Source organism: Channa argus, chromosome 11 (genome assembly GCF_033026475.1).
Source record: "Channa argus isolate prfri chromosome 11, Channa argus male v1.0, whole genome shotgun sequence".
NCBI classification, from domain to species: domain Eukaryota; kingdom Metazoa; phylum Chordata; class Actinopteri; order Anabantiformes; family Channidae; genus Channa; species Channa argus.
The window spans coordinates 4,479,929-4,498,365 of NC_090207.1; the positions used below are offsets into that span (position 1 = coordinate 4,479,929).

The 18,437-nt window shown below is 39.7% G+C and overlaps 1 protein-coding gene across 6 annotated transcripts in view; it reads right to left on the reverse strand.

The window, feature by feature from the left end:
• LOC137136216 (phospholipid-transporting ATPase ID-like) overlaps positions 1–18,437 on the reverse strand; it is a 36,592-nt gene that overhangs the window by 5,632 nt on the left and 12,523 nt on the right. For all 6 annotated transcript variants that reach the window (XM_067521378.1, XM_067521380.1, XM_067521376.1 and 3 more), the window contains exons 2-22: positions 16,269–16,350; positions 15,573–15,631; positions 12,974–13,087; positions 11,932–12,030; positions 9,695–9,756; positions 8,850–8,922; positions 8,344–8,414; positions 8,083–8,165; positions 6,821–6,979; positions 6,567–6,655; positions 5,180–5,373; positions 4,880–5,088; positions 4,421–4,464; positions 3,597–3,762; positions 3,232–3,420; positions 2,958–3,073; positions 2,260–2,424; positions 2,039–2,150; positions 1,343–1,448; positions 1,109–1,244; positions 462–645 (exon numbers count right to left, since the gene is read on the reverse strand). In XM_067521378.1, the coding sequence (XP_067377479.1) occupies positions 462–645; positions 1,109–1,244; positions 1,343–1,448; positions 2,039–2,150; positions 2,260–2,424; positions 2,958–3,073; positions 3,232–3,420; positions 3,597–3,762; positions 4,421–4,464; positions 4,880–5,088; positions 5,180–5,373; positions 6,567–6,655; positions 6,821–6,979; positions 8,083–8,165; positions 8,344–8,414; positions 8,850–8,922; positions 9,695–9,756; positions 11,932–12,030; positions 12,974–13,087; positions 15,573–15,631; positions 16,269–16,311 (2,473 nt within the window). In that variant the 5' untranslated portion in view covers positions 16,312–16,350. The remainder of the gene's footprint in view (positions 1–461; positions 646–1,108; positions 1,245–1,342; positions 1,449–2,038; positions 2,151–2,259; positions 2,425–2,957; positions 3,074–3,231; positions 3,421–3,596; positions 3,763–4,420; positions 4,465–4,879; positions 5,089–5,179; positions 5,374–6,566; positions 6,656–6,820; positions 6,980–8,082; positions 8,166–8,343; positions 8,415–8,849; positions 8,923–9,694; positions 9,757–11,931; positions 12,031–12,973; positions 13,088–15,572; positions 15,632–16,268; positions 16,351–18,437) is intronic.

The window sequence follows — 18,437 nt, forward strand, 5'->3', positions numbered from 1 at the left end:
TGAGCCACTGTTTGGGGTGAGACGCACAGTTAGTGACGAAACACATTGTACAACTTAAAGCTGCATGAAACGTTGGGAGCCACTAGGGGACGGAGGCACACAAAACCCGTCAAATCGGACTAAAATGCCAAAGCTAACGTCTTATCGGACACACAGCACCATGTCTATTCTTTTGGACTTTCTGCCTACTTGACTGACAGGAATTCACATGTCCTTAGCAGAGTCCCCCACCACCAACCACAGTGTCAAACTGACTAACCCCCCAAAGTTTTAAAATGTTATAATTAAAGCAAATGTTTGACACTATAATTTCTAAAACGTATCAAACTACCTGTAAGTCAATGTTAGGACTTAACTGATTTTATTACAGCAATTTTGAAAAACAAACCAAAGCTAAAAGAAGACAACTGTCCTCCCTTTGAGAAGGGGGACGAACGAGCCGCGTCTCCCGCTGCTGGTACCTTTAATCATGCTGACATCGTTGGCTCCGTCGCCTATGGCCAGTGTCACCGCCCTCTTGTACTTCTTGACCAGCTCGACCACCTGAGCCTTCTGCAGCGGAGTGACCCGGCAACAGATCACGGCTTTGCACATGCACGCAGTCCTCAGGAACTCAAGCTTCATGCTGCGTTCGAGGGCATAAGCCTGAGGCATCGTGGGAGAAAAGCAGGACGGCGCGATGAAATGCAGAAGATGCGTAATAGCTTAATTGTAGATTTCCAACTGCAAAAATACCCTTAAATGGTAATAAATTAACTCCATATAAGTTGTGCCAAAATATGACACTGACAGTTTATATTTAACATGACACCTTTGTTACAATAATTAACAGCGTTCAACTGTGCTGATTTCACTAATGTAGGATTTTTATTTGCACTTTTTGAAACTTGCAACTGTGATTTAATAGTAATTACCCCCCCCAAAAAGTATAAAACACCATATTTTTTGTCTCTTAATTAGGTTTGGAGTAATGTTGCATTAAATTTGTGATTTAAAAATCTCCAATGTAACTAATAAATATTAATGTCATTGACATTCTGTTTACGTATTCATGAAGTTGTCGCTTATTTTTCACATTAAGGAAGGATAACATTTTACTTTGACGTACCAGGCTGTGCCCGTTGATAACCAGGCCATACTCTCCATTAACAGCCTCATCTGCGATCACCTTCACTTTACCTGGGCTCATCTCGGCCAGTAAACCTGAATCTACTGAATCTGGTTTCATGGAAGTTCTTGCATATCTGTGCAGAAGGGATTTGGGGAAAAAACGTACGGTAAAACGGACAATCACTCTGGTTAATTCTACGCTGGAATATATTCTTCAACAAGCTCTTCTGACCTTAGCTCTTCTCTGACGTCGTTTGGTGAGTTGCCCGAGATGATGAAGACCTCATTCATCTCCTCTCGCAGTAGGTTGCACGAGTAAGCAATGTTTTCCGCAGTTTCTGCAACACAAATCATCATGGTTTTTAAGAAGCCGGGTCTATCTTGGGAGGATAGAATGTGTGTGTGTGTGTGTGTGTGCATGTGTGTTTTCAGATTTTATTTTATTTTATTTTATTGAATTTGCACCAGCAGCATGTCACTGAATGTTGAACTCCGTTCCTTGTACAACCTTCTCTGTCTCTGCACTGGTATATCTTTCTTTATAAAGCCTAATTGAATAAACTCCACTTAGATTTGCATTTAGATCAAAAACACCACACCAAGCAATCTGAATCTCAGATCAGGGACCTGCAGGGTCCAAATGCACAGACAGAGATGGAAAAGAACAGTACAGTAACTGCGTACTGATCTCAGATAGAATTTGTTTTAATCAGCGAAGAAGAAGAAGAAGAAGAAGAAGAAGAAGAAGAGGAAGAAGAAGATCCCACATGTGGTTAGCACTGCATTTAACAGTCACAGTCAGTGGTATGATATGATGATATTTTTAAGGTTTTTTTAACTATTGATTGCTAAAGATAAACCTGATTAACTGCACATTTTCGACTCTCCGTCTTACACTGTTTTATAATGAGTTAGAATTGATATGCACCTTGCTTGTCACCAGTCAGGACCCACACCTTGATGTCGGCTTTGGACAGCTGCTCAATAGTTTGTGGCACTCCGTCTTGCAGCTTGTCTTCTATGGCCGTTGCTCCAAGCAGCTGCACACATCCAGATAAAACATGTTGTGCAGATTAAATACGTCTAAAAACTAAAAGGTTTTTTTTTTTTTCTTAATCAAATGAGTGTTTCTTTGCCCTCGTTTCCTACCAGCAGATCTTTCTCTATCTCCTCATACAGCTGGTCCAACTTGCTTTCCCTGTCATCCAGTGCAGTGCTGGCCTCATGGTGGCGCTGTTTCCACTGGTTGAAATACTCCTCATCCAGATCCTTGTAAGCCAGTGCCAGAGTTCTCAGACCCTCTCCTGCAAACTCCTGCAGATCAGGATGCATATACTTTTATGGATGAACACTGCACACTGTGGTAACACACATAAATAAACCAAACCCATCCTGGACAAACACACACACACCCACACGCACACACAGAAGCTGATGGTATTCATGTTATAAACAGAAGCCCAAGTCAGCTCAGCTGTGTAAATTCTCAGAGTTAAGCAATAAAATCAACGGGGACAGAAGACAAACCAAGATATAATGACTTGTTTAACTGCTTTATACTTCCAGTGTTGGTTTTTGTCTAATCTCTTGTGAATAACTTTATGATGTTGTTTTTGAAAAGCGCTCACTATTAAGCACCAATCGTATAAAGTAAACAATTTATTCCTTCAGGGAAGTGAAAGACTCATCCAGCCCACGATGACCTTTGCATTTATAAACACAATTGCGCACACAGACACGAAGCACACAAGCAGGCATCTACCCACAAAACATCTGGCAACAAGGCATAAAAAAAAAAAAAGCAGGTGAAGGCCGGTATGAGAATAACAACTAAAAGAATGACTGACATTAAGGTGCTCTGTGGTGACGTCCATGAGCTTGCTGCAGGACGAGTGCAGCCTCTCGTAGATGATTGTGTCTGCACCTTTACAGTAAAGCGAGAGCTTCCCCTCTGGACTCCTCACTGTGAACACAGATACACACACATGACAAGAGAACAAAGACGTGTTCCACTTTCAATACAAGGAAAAAGCCAGTGACCTTAATAATGACCCGTAAGTTGAAAAAAAAATTAGGTATCACCACAGTTTGGCTTCTTACTAATCGTGTTATGCACTGTACCTATGACGGACATCCTCTTGCGGACATTGTTGAAATCTAGGATGGCCAGGAGTTCATAGCTCTGCTGCTGTCCCATTTCCATGATGGTAACACTGTCTGGTGTACGTGAACGGAAGATAAATCCAAAGTTTCTGGCTGCCGTAACCAACGCTCCCTCATCTGGAGACTGGGCCTGATAGTTTAGTTCGCCTGCAGATGGAGGAAGAAGAATTTAAATACACAATATTCTCGATTTCTTTCATGAAAATTCTTTTTATTGGCTAAAAGCCTTTTTTTTTTCAGAACATTTCTTAAACTTTAGAAACAACAAAAATGATTTGGAAGCAAAGTAGAGTTGGATCACTTCTTCTCTTTTCTCTCTTCACCTTCTTTCTTCTCCTCAGCCATCACAGTGTGACAGAGGGCCAGCAGTCTGAAGAAGGCGTGGACCTCTGGGTTCTCAAGCTTCACCGCCTCCACCAGGGCGTGATCGTGGAATATGAAGCGAGGGTCAGCAAGCGGGTTGAAGGAGAAGTCCACCCTCTCTGTATGCTGGTTAGCATGGTGGGAGAGAAAGAATTGGATACGTGAGCTGGTCAGTTCCCTGAAATCCTGACTCCACCTGTTCACATGTGTAGTTGGGCTAAGACATTTACAGTGGTGAGATAAACAAAATGGGCAGTAAGAAGTTTTGACAAGCAAAATGAGCCAACTGATGTTTTCCCAAGGTGTGTGTTCTTGTTCAAGATAACAAGAAGATACGATGATACTAGAAGTCTGTTACTGTCCTAAGAACAAAACCCGGGTCCTGCTGACGATTGACAAAGTCGACATGTTTTCCTTTCAGCTATCATCTTTATCTAAACTTGATCCAATCATCTGTTCTCCTCATGCTTGCGTGAGTTTTTGTTCAGGTTCTCCAGTCCAAACACATGCTCGTTAGGTTAACGGGTGATTCTAAATTACCCATAGATGTGAATGTGAGTCTGAATGGTTGTCTGTCTGTGTATGTCTCTCTGGGTTAGCCCTGAGATAGACTGGAGACCTGTCCAGGGTGGACCCCACGTCTTACCCAATGAAAGCTGGGATAGGCTGCAACCCCCCTGTGACCCTGAGCAGGATAAGTGGTTACAGATAACGGCTGGATGGATGTATATTCATACTTTTTTACTATTAGCGCTTCAGTTTCCCTCACGCGAGTCCAACTCACCTCAGTGATTTCTATTCTTTGGCCCATGTAGTCACACACATCCCCTGCAAATGAGAAGAAACTGCCGATTCACACTTTCCATGTTGTCAATGTTGAAAATACATAATACATAATACAAAAACATACATAATTTTATTCATTCTACTCGACCCAATGCCAACCTCAAGAACAAAAGCTTTAGAAACACGTAGTTTAAACGTGTTTAACCACTTTATGCCTGACCACAAACATGGAGACCCGAAGAATATTCCCCAGAGGATCTCATCAGAAGATTAAAAGTTACCTCAATCCAGTCTCTTGATGGTTCAGTCCACCTCAGTACATCTGAGTTTATCTGAACCATCAAGAGAATGGATCGGATATACTCAGATCTGATGAGGTGGACCGAACTTGAAACTCGTGTCTCTGATTATAGACACAGTCCATTTAGAAATCACAAGGAAATGTCTTGAATCATACCGTAGCTTTTGCCGTTGATGGAGCACTTGTTGAAAGTCATGATGTTCTGCGTGAGGGTCCCTGTTTTGTCACTGAAGACGTACTTGATTTGGCCCAGCTCCTCATTCAGCGTGGTGGTGCGAGCCTCGGCAGGAGTGTCATTGCGAGCGTAGTACATCTTTCTGTCCCAGTCAATGTAGAAGCTGTTCCCCAACCGAATAATCTCCACGCTGCCCAAAGACGCGCATACAGGAATTAGGTGGACTACTCTCACTTTATGGTCCATGCACTTACATAAAAAGCAATTTCACGTGTTATTACCTGACATAGAGTGAGATGGGCACCACGGTGTTAAGGATGATGACATAAGACCAGAATGTGAGGAAGGCAGAGAAAGCAGCATTATTGCCATTTTGCCGGGGCAGGAATACTGTGAACTTTGAGCCTTCGGTCACCTCCCAGATGCAGTTTCCGATCGCCAGGACGGTGCACATGAAGGCAAGGAATCCAAAAATCTGCAGGGAAAGGAGCCAAAGTCTAAGTTAGACGTAACGTTTTGGAGCACAAATTCATTCTTGTACAACTACGCGACTACTTTACAGTTGAATAATTTCATACAAATCCAGTATGACACTATCACACTATGTTAATAGTACAGCTACTGTAGCTAACTAGTGTCCAGCATTACCTGTAACCGCTTATACTGTTTAAGGTCATGAGAATCCCTAATGTCATAGAGCAAGAGGTGCTTCTCCATTTCCATATTCATATTTTTATATAGTATTGAATCTATTTGTCATTGTGTTACTCCTCTAAAAGCAGCGCAGGTGAGCAGGTAGGAGGACAGGTTATATACTACTGCTAACAAAACTAATGTCTATTAGAAAAATGTGTTCCAGATTGTTACAGTCTTTGGTTTTACAGGGAACTCATCAGAAAACAGGACTGTTCATTGGGCTCAGATGGTTTATAGTAATGATCCATCTCTTGGGGGGGATTTCAACCACTAACCCTTATGACTAACCCCTATGAGCAGAGGGAGCCCTCAAAAACAAGGATTAAGGACAAAAATAAAATGTAAAATACAATGTAAGTATTATAAACACAGATTTTAAAGGTGAAGTACTTATGACTACCATCAGTTTAAAACACTAAATATGGATTTATTACGATTGCATGAATACAAACTTAAACCATGATTTGAAGGGCTACTAAAAACTGAACTGTAAATTAGTTTTTTGTACTATGCATATTTACAGTTTTTATTTGTATTTTTTAATTTATTATATTTTATTATCATTTATTTGGGGATTAAAAAGCACTTATACCTAATTTTTGCCTTGTTTACATTTTGGCTGCAAAAGTTCCTCTGTAAATGCGATGACTCAGGCCCAATTTTTAAGACCATTACGTGTGTTGTGATGATCGTAAAGATAGTCAGCAGGGACTTTTTGATAGTACGTAAGTCATTTAAAATTAGCCATTAGTGAGTAATTTCTCTGGATCACCATGTCGTTTGCACTTGTGAATCAGAAGAGTTGAAACTTTACAGGCTTGTTCTCCTCTTATCTGTAACCGCTGATTTCCAAGCCTCAAAAAGTAACAATGAGCTAATGAACGTAAGGATAAATTAATCTAATTACAAGATAATGAACTGCTGGGAGCCTTTGCATCCGATAAAAATAGACAAAAAGGGTGGAGGGCTCACACAAAGGACGAGGACATTCATCAGACGATCAATACTGGTCCTCTTGAATGTGCTTTTCCCACAGTTCTGCATCAGCTTTGTTTCTGGACCTGCAGGAAGAGGAACAGAAACAGGTGCAGCCTCAAATGATACCATAACCTCTTCCTCTAATTTATTTACAGCTGTCATAGCTGTCAGTCATATCATATCAGAGACGTATTTGTCAAGGCTTATAATTTCCTCAGCAGCAGCCCCTAATGAAATTTCCCACCCACCTCCAAACAACACCAGTCCAAAGCACCACTCCGTGTTCCTCAGGGTGCAGCCTCGCAGCAGAATCTTCTCATTGTCGAGGGAATATTTCTGACCGGCGTAGATTAGAGTACCGGTGAAGCGGTCCAGGCGGTTGTTTGGGGGTTCGCAGCGTACCTCACCTGGTGGGCAGGTTTGAGATTGGTGTTCAGAATAAAAACATATTGTAGACTTAATGTATTTGTACACATAGGGGGGAAAGTGTTAATTTGTCATCAGTATTCAATTTTGCGCAGAGGTTCTTGGTTAAATTTGAATGCAAATGCAGGCGTCTGAAACACAACAAAAATGAACTGTGACAGAGAAGTTGGTAAAACCTGGTACTAAGAAATCCCTAGAAACACACTTGCTTACAACATATTAATTACAAATGGTTTTGTTCAGTGTAACAGATGGTTGCACCATAGTTTTGTGGGTTTTTTTTGCTTTGTAGTTATTTTCTTATTTCATTAATCATTCTTTGACTAATCATTGTAATCAGACTCTTCCTGCTACTAAACTAAGAAAGTAAATTAAATTCATATAATCATATTACTATTTAAGTGCATTTTAATTTTTCTGACGTTTAGTGCTTTACCACGTTCTAATTTCCTTGTGCATCTTTTTTCCACAAATAAATCAAAAATAGCTCCACAACTATCATGTCAAATTTTGGATGGTGTAGGACCTTTTTTTTTCCAGATTTGATCATAAAAAACATGAAAGTAAAGATATTTATTGAAAAAAATTTTTTTTTTTTGAAATTTCGCCAAACAAACAAGTTTGTAGAGAAACCGTTTAAGGAGTTTTTTTGTAGTGTTCCTCAGATCCAGGACCGGGATTGTAGGGTTTAAGAGTATATGTATATATCAACAAATGTTGAATGCAACAGTGGTAAATATATACAGGACAAAAACAGACTACAATAGATGAATAGATGCCACATAAATATGTGGCTACAAAAATGCACAGAAAACAAAAAGCAGGTATAAACAACAAACAAGTGATGCAAAATCACAATTTATGGCCATTTCTTTACTTAATTACTTTATTTCTTTCCATTTTATAAATGTGTTTTTTCTTTAAAAATATTCTTTTCCATGCAGTAATTTCTCTCTTTACATAAAAGTAATTTGTTTCTCCGACATCGGCCATGACATCAGTAAAATATGCCAAAAAACTGTAATCAAATTATGGAGAAAAGGCTGTTCATTGCTCTTCATTAGTCTACCTGTTACTTTCTTACCGTTAAAGTCTGCCAGCTTTTCAATTTCATCCCCCAGGTCTCCTGTCACAGGCAGCGCCTGTTTCACCTTCAGGTTAGTCTCTCTGAGGAAGAGGAGATGAGACGGTGAGGGCGTGGAAGGGAAAATGGTGGGGAATTAGAAGGAGAACGGAGTAGGAAAAGGGTGTAAAAAAGCAAAATACAGAGCGCATGAACCATATGAATATGAAAATATGACCAGCAGTGTGCTGCTGTTGTTGCACTGTTTGTTCGTGAACTAACCCGTCCAGCTCTGCAGTCTCAATGTACACCAAGTTTAGGGGTTCACTGCTGGAGAGCAACAATATGTCAGCCTGAAACGACAGAGGACAGATTTATCGGTGAACCCCGGTGTTTGTCGTTCTGATGAAAAAATGAAATATGAATCCACTTCTGAACCAGTTATCTTATTGATCAAAATGTCGGTACTTAATATGGACATATACCATTAAACTATGATCAATATCAGAAACAAATGGTGTGATTTCTGGAAACAATAAGACCACACCCCTTATCAACGTTTCTATTAAACCCTTTAATCTACTCTCACTTAACATCAATTAAACATTGGAACAGAGACAAGTTCAAATACAGGATACAGGACATTTCAACCTGATGTAAAACAGACACCCAAACGTGATGGAAAAGATGGGAAAAGTCTATCAACCTACAACTAAGTATGTAATAAAAGGGAAAAAGAGAAGAAAAATGAACAACAGGGAGTTTATCCTTTTCACAAAGGCACTCACTGTGACAAACTGGTTGTTTTCCAGCTTGATGATGTCTCCCACCTGGACGTGCATCCATTTCTCACTCCGTAGTCTAAGAACAGGAAACCACCAGTAAATGGATGCTTGGAATGTGTGTGTGATGCAATTATGCACAAAAGGCTCTTCAGATAATCATCACAATTACTCGTTTTCTTGCTGTGAGTCTTTAAAAGAAATTTATGATAAAAAAACATTTTTTTGAGCTTTTTATTTTAACAAAAATAACAAAATGTGATCTAGACCTGTGCAAACAGTATAAAACAGTTTTTGTTCTCGTTACATAACGGGAAGAAAATTGATTCTTTCTAACAGGCTGGAGCTGCTTCCCATGTGGCCTTTCAAGCAGAGGGCTTAGAACATTTTATGTCTTTTAATTTGTTAGATTAGATTATTAGTTGCTGTCTTTCCTGGCCAATCAGACATGGACTGTAAAACTGGTATTATACCTCCACATAGTGAGAAGAAATGGTCTCAAATGTCATTTCATTTGTTTAAAGATGAGCTCACTGGGCATTTTAACTGTCATCTTATGTCCCATATTTTCATCTGTCAGTGATTTCTTTGTGTGGTTCTTAACCAAAACACTCTGTAGCACAGCCGCAGGAAGCAGCTGCAGAATGGCAGGGAGTGTTTGTGCTATATCCTGTTGACTTGACGTGTGCTTCTTCAAATATGTGAGGTATGCTTGAGAACTGGAACAGACAGCGCTGCATATAGACTTCAGCCCGCTCGTACGGATTAAACAATAACGTCCAAAACTGTTCTTGTTATTTCCTGATTTACCTGTACACAATAAAGTTTACCTGCTACGTGAACAAGCTTACTTTTTATCAATGAGGACTTCAACTTTTCGGTTGTTGACTTGATTGTCGCTCCGGTGGCGGTGCTGGAAAACACACAGAAGACAGCGCTAAGCCATATAAAGATACAAATAGCTCCACCTGACCACTGGTTGACTGATCAGTTCTGAAGCAAAAAGAGAAAAAAAATCCCATGAAAGTTAATACACATCAGACTGTTGTCATTTTCCAGAAATACCGATGTGCTAATGTGTCAGAGACGGCGTGGGAGTATCAAAGGCCAATGTCTCGTAAGAGAGTTCTCTCTAATGAGCTGAATTAGACCTTTTAGGTTTTAGTAAAATTTCTTCTTATTGCTTATGAGTTTCCACCACACATGAGATCAAAGTTTACTGATCCCGCAGCAGTGAAGTTCACTTGTTGAGCAGCTCACGGGGATCGTGTAGAGTGCAAAAAGCATTTTTTCAAAGTATTTACCTTTTGTGATTTTATTCCACTTACTACTAAATGTACTATTTTAATCATTAACAGAATGGAGGTTTCTGGATCAACCACAGAAACCTCCACAAGAACAACCACAGGACAGACCAAGGCTGATCAACAATGAATTGAAGATCTGGCAACAGAGAACTTTAACTCTTTTTAAAAATTTGCACTTTAAGGAACAAAAAGAGCAGCAAGGTCCCGGATGGGGAGGAGAGGACAATGCAGACTATAGGGCTTTGTAAAACAAAGCTAACTACAGCTAAAGCTATAGTTTCTGTAGATCACATTACATTTTTAACATGTTTGAAAAGCTTTTTATGGCTCTGACTGGATTTTAAAATTAAACACTAAACTCTTTACGTTGCTCCGTGTTGCAAGTCTCCCATTACTTATTATTTCTGGAATCTGTAAATTGGATATTGGAATGTTCGACTATTGCTATTGGATCTTGGATTTAAGAAGTATTTGAATCTTGTGTCAGGGAAGCTTTGGATCTGTGCTGGACCTTGGAGTGTGGAAATTTACTTTGGCACTGTGATAACCTGCCTTTACTACTTGTTAGTTACCTGCTCTCTGGCAACAAAAACATGTCCCTGTATCGTGAGCCCCCCTACAGGAAATACGCAGTACAAACCTGCAGCCTGGCTTTCTTCCCGTGTACGCAATTATCCTTCTCCCCTCCACTTGCCTGGTCACCCATCGTTTAACCTCCCTCCTGGATTTTCACTTTTGTCTGCCTCCCGACTCACTCACCTGTACCTCCAGCTACCCTTGGTATTATTCATAGCCCGCTCTCTCCTAACACCAAAATCCATTACAGACAGTGACAAACATTTCGTTTCCAGTGTTTAACAAAATGACTCTTGTCCTACGCTTTGGGCTAATGTTTAACTTATTCCATTTAGTTACTTCCTCCTTGGCATTTGGTTAATGGGCGCCACTGACACACAAAGACATCTGTTTTTAGTTTGACAAGTGAGATAAAAACTAACTTTCATTTCTTTGTCTTGGAGGTACATTTTGTTATATAAAATCATAAAGCGGTAAAAAAAAAAAAATCAAGGCTTTATTTCAAGGCCAACGGTTTACAGTTTTGTTGATCCAAGTCTGGAGAGGGTGACTAATTGTCATTGCTTAATCGATCTGAACTCCCAAATAGTTTTCTCACAAAAGAACTGTTACTACAGTTACATTTTTAAGTTTCTATTTGTCGAAATATTTCTTAATCTAAGAGTTAGTCACACAGACTCATCCACATTCACTTGATGTGAGCACACTGACATCATCAAATGTGGTTTTTCACAAAAATATCACCCTTTACCGAAACTGAGACCACAAGTGTTTACTGAGTCACTGCACAGTTTGACAGAGTAAACCGTGACGATCAGTAGTAAAACAAGCCAGGTATTTGTTTTACGAGGATTGATATTATGTTCTTTCCTATAAATGTTGTATAATATAAAACTAGACTTTAAAAAGTACAGAGTGAAGGGCAGGTGAATGCCTGAAGATTTTTTTATTTTTTGGGTGGGGTGACAGTAGTGTGTATCAGAGGAAGTCTGAGAACCATATTTTCAAGCAAATCCAACTAGGATTTTTTTTCAGCATCAGGTTAATTTCTGAACAGTTAAGAATTAATAAGGTGAATGGGTAGAGATAAGGGGGTTAGTAAGGAGTAATTTGACCTGTTAGAGAAACAGCTGTCTTGTTTGCGCACTGTATGTATAAAGTGAAAAGCTGAAGGGCAACACACACACTTTTCAGACTGTGCTTACAATATCATCAGTGGCATCCTTGGCAGCAGTGACTGACAGCACGAGGACCAGAGGCACAACAGTGGTGAACCAGGATAGAGAGGATATCTCCGGAATCACCTGAATAACACAGGAAAACCTTTTATTAGTTTACTTTGATCTGCTGTTAGTTTGGCATATAATTGGCTTGTTTAAAAAAAAAAAAAAAAAACAGAAGAAGGTTAAAATTCAAAGGAAGATAATTAAAGGATGATAATTGACGACAAGGGAAATGTGATATTAATTTATATCTGCTGCATCAAGTTTTGCCTTGTTTGTCATCAGATCAGCCTCCGATATCAACATTTGTGTTGCAACATGACTGTTTTGCAAACGATGAGGCAATTTCCTGTACTGGATATTACACTTCCTTTTTCTCATTGCACTTTATTTTTTTATATCCTCTTTGGTTAACACAGTCTCAGTGTGAGAGAGCAGTTAATCAGTGTGAACATTCAAGTTTTGTTTTTCACTTCTACAATTGTGCAGCTTATCTGATCTTAGTGCAAGGGGAGGTCACTTTAGCCTATAAAAACGTATAATATGTAATATAGAAACAGTGACATAAATATATGGTCACAAAACGACACATCTAATGCTAAGCCTAAGGTTTTTGCACAGAACTGTACACAAATAAGATATAAATGTAAATACATTCACGCACTTAATAACTGTAGATATTACTCTGTTTCTGATTTCATCATTCTCTAACTGGCATGACAAAAATTAAGGTTCATTCCATGTTTTTTTAAAAAAAAAAAAGTTTTGCCCATTTTTCATTCAAATTATTCAACAATACTTGTTGGTTTTAGGGCTCCAGGCACCTGCCATGGGGGTTAAAATGGACCCCAGCAACAAATACAAAAAAAACCTCAAATCTATCCACATTGGATTAGTCACCATTTGATTCTGTCTGAATCTTTTCTTCTGAATGCGTCAAACATTCAAGTTTTGCATTAAATTTGCTTGGGAGCTGGAGGCCTGTGTGTGTGTGTGTGTGTGTGTGTGTGATTATTTCTCTCACCTGAAGCACGAGCAGAAACAGGAAGTAGGCATTAGCGATCCTCTGGAACTGCTCAAACAGATTGAGAGGTAGGAAGGTGAAGAGATTGTACTTGGAGGTCTTGATGCCGTTCGTCTGGGGAGGGGGGGGGGGAAGGAAGGGAGACTAGATTGGTTAATAAATGCTAAAACAGTATTGTAGGAGTGAAGGAATTCAGGATGGTTCATTCACAGAAAGCCAACAGACACACAGGCGTGATCATTGTCCTCCCATAATTAACCTTTAAACACTAATGACTACTTGACAAAACATGTATTTTCCCATTTTGAACGTGTTTTGAGATATTTCCTTTGCTTCTTTTCTCAAAGATGTAGTCTATACTTTAGTTGTCACTCCCACAGCATAAAAGCCACAATAAAAAAACAAATCAAAACCCCGCAATTTTTTCAATGTCCCGCTCGCGCTATTTTTGAGCGTTCATGAAACGTCATCACGCGTAAAACGGAGACTCGTCTACTGACTGATCCACCTTTGCAGCCTCGTTGAGTTTAAACCTCACAATCAGGTCACTTTAAGGAGAAAGGCTCTCATAGAAGATGTAGATGCACTAAATCAAATTGGACATTTAGTGACGGTGGGGTTCCAGTCATAAGACTATGGTGCAGCTCTTTTGTAGTCTAACAATAGCTTTTTAGTTCGTTTGTCAAAGCTTGTTTTCCGTAACTAGAAAAATCCCATTGGCTCTTTGTCAGGGGAACCAGGAAGAAGCTGATTTCTTGGTTAGCCTACAAAATTCCTACAGCACTCTAAGTGTTTATTTGGGGGGGGTTTCAAATTTTTTTTTAAATAACATTTTGTCCGTGTTATCATAGCCATCCTGCCATACAATTTATTCACCATGTTAAGCGTAGCATAGCTCATGGAGGGCTTAATGTTAGGCTAACATTTCAGCTAACAGCTAACATTAGCACATCTTGTTAAATGTAAATGTTTAGAACTTGGTACAAATTGACAAAGATTTTTGAAAACGTCTGTTTAATAATTCTTTATTCTGTGCATTAGGTTCCTGTAAAAATTGCTAAAAGTGTTTCAGCATTTAGAACATTACTTGGCTCATTTTTTGCCGTCTTCCCAATGCTAACGGGAAAAAACCTCGCTGACCTTTGCCATTAACTGTTAGCTTATGGAAAACAAGGCTTACTTAACATTTTTCTTCCTCTTCATCATCCCATCGGCTGAGAGAGTTACTGTACAAATATTTGGCCGTGTTTGTTGTTATGTTAGAGACAGGAGACGGCAAAACTGGAAGAGAATCAGCAGGTGCAGGTTGGACAAGGTAATAAATGTATATAATTCGAAGACTATAAAACTCTCTGTTGCAGACTGTAATATTCAGTTTGAGTGTCCCCAGGAATAAAACTGTCAATGTAAGTCTCTCTTCTTATCAGTAACAGTAACTTTTCCAAATGTTTGCCTAAACACACACACACACACACACACACACACACACACACACAGCGCTGCTGCCTCTGGAACTGATATATATCAGTATTGTTCACTGTTGCCGGTTATTCTGCCTCAGCAGTTATATTCTGCTTCAGAGAAGTGTTGCTCACTTTCTGATCATTTTAAGTGCTGTTGATGTGTTGAATTATACTGAGTATGAGGATTATTTAGTCTGTTCGGGGGAATAGTATCTATTTCTTAAGGTGCCGAACTGCTTTAGTTTTTGTTTGCACACTTTGTGGTAAAGATGTGAGTTCTCTCAACGTGTATTTGCGGCCTCTACAATGCTGAGGTTAATCACAAGATCTCTGGAAATCAAACCAGGAAGCTCTGTGTTTGTGTTTCCTGTGTTTCCGGAGGCTGAAAGCTCCGACCGCCGACACTGTGACTCTCATGTCACTTGATCAACAGATTGTTAACAGCGTTATCCACAGACTAATAAAACATTTGAATTTTTAACCCAATCTTTATAAAAGCCAAGGAAATTTGTGGTGCATCCACTTTTAAGGGTTATGGGCTAAAAAAAAACAACAGTTTTTGTGTCTGTGTGTCCAATAATGTTTTTACCAGTATATGTGATTAGTATGATAGTATAGTTATAGTGACTTCAGTATTATAGTAAAAATTACATTTATCGTTTAAACGCTCATTTCTTTTCTTACCACATAAAGCTATACTGCTATTCTGAATAGCACTTTTTTTTAGAGGTCTGTGTTATTCTGTCTTCTACTGCAGCCATTTCAAACATCAGAACGTGTTCCCCCACAGCTAAAACTATTTACCCATGCTTCTATTTCACCTGCCGAAAAGTTAATGTACTACCAATACAACGTTTTGACCTTCACAGCAACACTGTAAAGCCCCACCCTAAAGGGAATGAGTTTATCCACCGACTTCTCTGCTCTGCGACTCTTCGACTTTGGCTGATGTTCGGTCTCCTGATAACAGCCAGATACTCACAAATCGAGACACACCCTAGGAGAGAGTTACTATCCGCTATAAATATCTCGTCTGACAAAGGTGGTAAACTCTTTTGTCTGACAGATGTGTGGGCTGCATCCGCTGCCCCTACTCTATTTTAGGAAAGCAGATTGAGATTTAAAACAATACTTACTGCGTACTTGAAGGAAAGGTTGTATTCCCGGTCGTTGGCACGGAGTTTCCTCTCCAGCTCTTGATTTGAAAAGATGGAGAAGATTGTGTGTGTATTGATTTCAAGGTTTTATCCAGAGCACATCACAGTACAGATGCATTTTAGGAATTGTCATTTCGGGTTTCGGTGTTGTTTTCCAAAACGTTTGGAGCTGTTTTACCACCTCGCAAAATTTTGTTGCAGCAGTTTTTCCTTTCACTTCAATTGTGCATTAGTGTAATATGTAGCATCATGTCATTAGCTAAAAAAAAATTACATTATAATTTTTTTCACCTGCTTAGAAATGTTTTGTGGATTTGAGCTGTTAACCTCGCAACAACCTTGTTTACTGTGTCTTCGTGCAGCAGGTAATAAAATTACAATTAGTATTTTAGTACTTAAGTGCTGCTACTATTAGAAATGTTGTGAACTGTGACCTGACAGGCCAGTTAGCATCATATGACAGCATCATATGTGAACTGACAGAAAGGTCCCGTCAGGCGGTTATTTACTGTGATTATGCTGCTGAGTTCCATGTTCTAGAAGAGTATGAAAACTGCTGTTTCCAACCATCAAATATCCACTGAATGGAGTCTTTTAAGATCTTATTTCAGGAAATGGCAGAAATCAAATCAGACGCTAAATATCATGAAGCCTAATCGTATTCAAAGAACTGACCTCTCTCTTTTTTCCTGACACAGTCCAGGCCAAAGAACGACATCTTCTCTTCCTCTTCCTGCTATCTTCGAATCATCCTGGTCTGTGAAGGAGACAGACAAGGCATCAAGTCAAACATTGCCTTTCTCCTGCAAACTGAGGAAACACTTAATGTGAGAATGAATGCATGTCTGCCTACTGCCACATTTCAGTAACGTGCTCCGTGAGGTAATTATTCACCAGTCGTAGAAGTTTTTAAAGGTTTAAAGCTGGTTTCAGGAATAAGTTCCAAGTACAACTGCTCTTTTAAAATACCTTTAATTTCTTCAGCGCTGAAGCTGTTTCTGCTGAAACAAAATGTCGCCTTCTCATATACTGGTTAGCTTCAAACACAGGCAATTGTGTAGATGTCGTTGATGTCGTAATTTAAAAGGTATAAAAATTAAGAAAAGTGTATAATCTGAACGTTTTTAAATGTTTCTAGCTGTTTCTAGTTGGCAAAAAACCTTGGGAAGTCAGAATAATAATAATAAAGATTAGAATGTCCTTGAGTGCTCCAGCAGTCACAGTAGATAATTTATTCACATTCACTGTTCATGTATTTGGGAGTATGTAAAAGGAACCGGTCAGCCCAGCTCCCCCTTCATCATTAACAGCCTTTACTCCAGGTTTGCATCAGCCCTCCAGCCCCTTAATGTTTTTCCCATGTAGGGCAGAGTGACTCAGAGGGAGGTTCCTGTCTCAGGCCTGACGTCCACCCTTTCAGTAATTTGCTCGTTCAGTCATCGAGCAATGCGAGCAGTGAGAGGGAAGAACAGAGTCTGGTCCTCTGTGTCAGACTCGGGTGCAAGCAGAAAACTCTACCCAGCATGGCTTTAGGTTTCACTTTTTGTTGTGTTGTTGATGTTTGACTTGCCATATAGTTATTTAGCATGACAAACTTTTTATTTGTCATCTAGGTTTCAATAAACATTGATGATCCGTAGTTTTCCATTGTATGCCTGAGGCTGGGGACACACCTCCACCAACTGTCAGGTTTCTAGTCTCTGACATTCTGAATGGGGCACACACCAGAAGACTGAGTAAACTGGGGGCAACACACTTTGGAGACAGACACACGCCCCATAACCCGAGAGAGGGGGAAATTCTTGCGCGTTTTTGTGCCAAAACAAATGTGGAGACAACTAGAAACAGCAAAGACTGTAAAGACAAGGACAACATGGACTACAGACAGAAGGAAAAATCCTCAGATAAAAAACTGGCAGAGATGGGGTCTTAGGATGAAGGACTAGAATCTTTACACATCACACACTTAACGATTGTCTCTGCTGACTGAGGCAAATTGGCACTGATCTAGACCAACTACGTCCGACCGGTCATCAACCCAAGCGATCTCACATTCATAATCATCGTTAAGTGTGTGCCTGTCTTTAGGAAACAAAATTCTGGCAGCTCTGGCCTCCACGAATGAAGTAACTAACTGGAGAACAGAACTGTCCAATGAACAGCAACTGGCAGCAAGGAAGGAGTGCAAACAATGAGGCAGAACATAAACGCATCGCAGATGCAGCACAGATCTTCCAAAGCAAAAGTCTGCTGAAACACATTTTATACCTACAAGATCAATACGAGCACATTAAACATAAGAGGAATAAAATCATGTCAACACAACTAACGTGTGTTAACCCAGCTGTGATCATCCTGGTTTGATTGAAAAGATGACAAAGAACACGTCGGCATTGCAGCCTCAACCTACACAGACTCAAACACTTGAGCAAATTTACAGATAACTAGTGCAGTGTACCACTATAGATGGGCCCATGTTTATCTCTCATCTAATCATCTATCATCTAATCAGTTTTTCTACTGACAAGTCATTGGACTTGGGGTTTTGTGTCTTGCTCAAGGACTTGATGACACAGATAAACCAACAATGTGGAAATCCTGACGAGAAATGAACGAAAAACTCACCAGGGATAAAATAAATTCTGAAAATGACAGCGAACGTGTGTGTCTGTGTATGTGCATGTTGAAGACTCCCGCACAGGAAGTAATGGCTTTAGTGCGACCGCGCTCCTTGAGCGTTTGTTGCCAAGGTGACGTCAGCGTTGGAGCTATAAATGTCAGCCACATGTGTTTGTCGAAGAATGTGAGTGTGTTTTAACAGGAATTCCAAGGCTGTGGAAAAGC